This window comes from Ailuropoda melanoleuca, unplaced genomic scaffold, assembly GCF_002007445.2.
Source record: "Ailuropoda melanoleuca isolate Jingjing unplaced genomic scaffold, ASM200744v2 unplaced-scaffold42836, whole genome shotgun sequence".
NCBI lineage: Eukaryota > Metazoa > Chordata > Mammalia > Carnivora > Ursidae > Ailuropoda > Ailuropoda melanoleuca.
In genome coordinates, this window is record NW_023214766.1 from 1 (window position 1) to 602 (window position 602).

General features: G+C 68.1%; 1 protein-coding gene across 1 annotated transcript; it reads right to left on the reverse strand.

Annotated features, from left to right (window-relative positions):
- Positions 1 to 7: 7 nt before the first annotated feature.
- Positions 8 to 514, reverse strand: LOC109488573 (centromere protein V-like protein 3; the record flags this gene model as incomplete). The annotated part of the gene is made up of 1 exon (XM_034651555.1): positions 8 to 514. A coding segment is annotated over exon 1 (442 nt), but the record flags the coding sequence as incomplete, so codon positions are not given.
- Positions 515 to 602: the final 88 nt, after the last annotated feature.

Below are 602 nucleotides of genomic sequence, written 5' to 3' on the forward strand. Positions count from 1 at the left end.
GCGGGGGCCCAGACGGCGAAGCGGACCGCGCCGCAGTGGCAGCCTCCCGTGTGATACACCAGGCCTGGGTACTCGAAGGTGTCCAGCAGGAACTTGGCGGCACCCTCGCAGCTGAGGCCCCGTCGCTTCCTGAACGTCTCCCAGCGCTCCCGCTGCGCGCCCAGGTCCATCTCGCCCGGGGACATGGCGGGCGCCCGCGGCTTCGGGGATCGCAGCGGGCCTTTGGAGCCTGCCTCCCGGGTGCGCCGCCACCAGCGCTTCCGCCGCAACCTTGCCTGATCCCGCCTGGCCGTCGCCGGCTTCCTTCCTGCCGCTTGGCTCCCCATGCGGACTTGGAAAGGTGGGCGCCGCGCGCCCATGACCGCGACGGCTGCGCAGGCGGCGGCGGGATCCCCGGGCCGCTTTTGTCCCCGAGGCTGGGTGTTGGCGCCGTTCCTCGCTCTACCCATGGCGCCTGCAGCCTTCCAAGCGCGTGCCCACCGCCCCTGGTTTCCTAGTAAGTTGCCGAGCAGCCTCATTGCGTCAGCCTGATTGGCCACTTGTTGAATGTGATGTAGAGACCATTTCTTTGACCCTATCAAAACAGCCTTTACTGGCCTGAA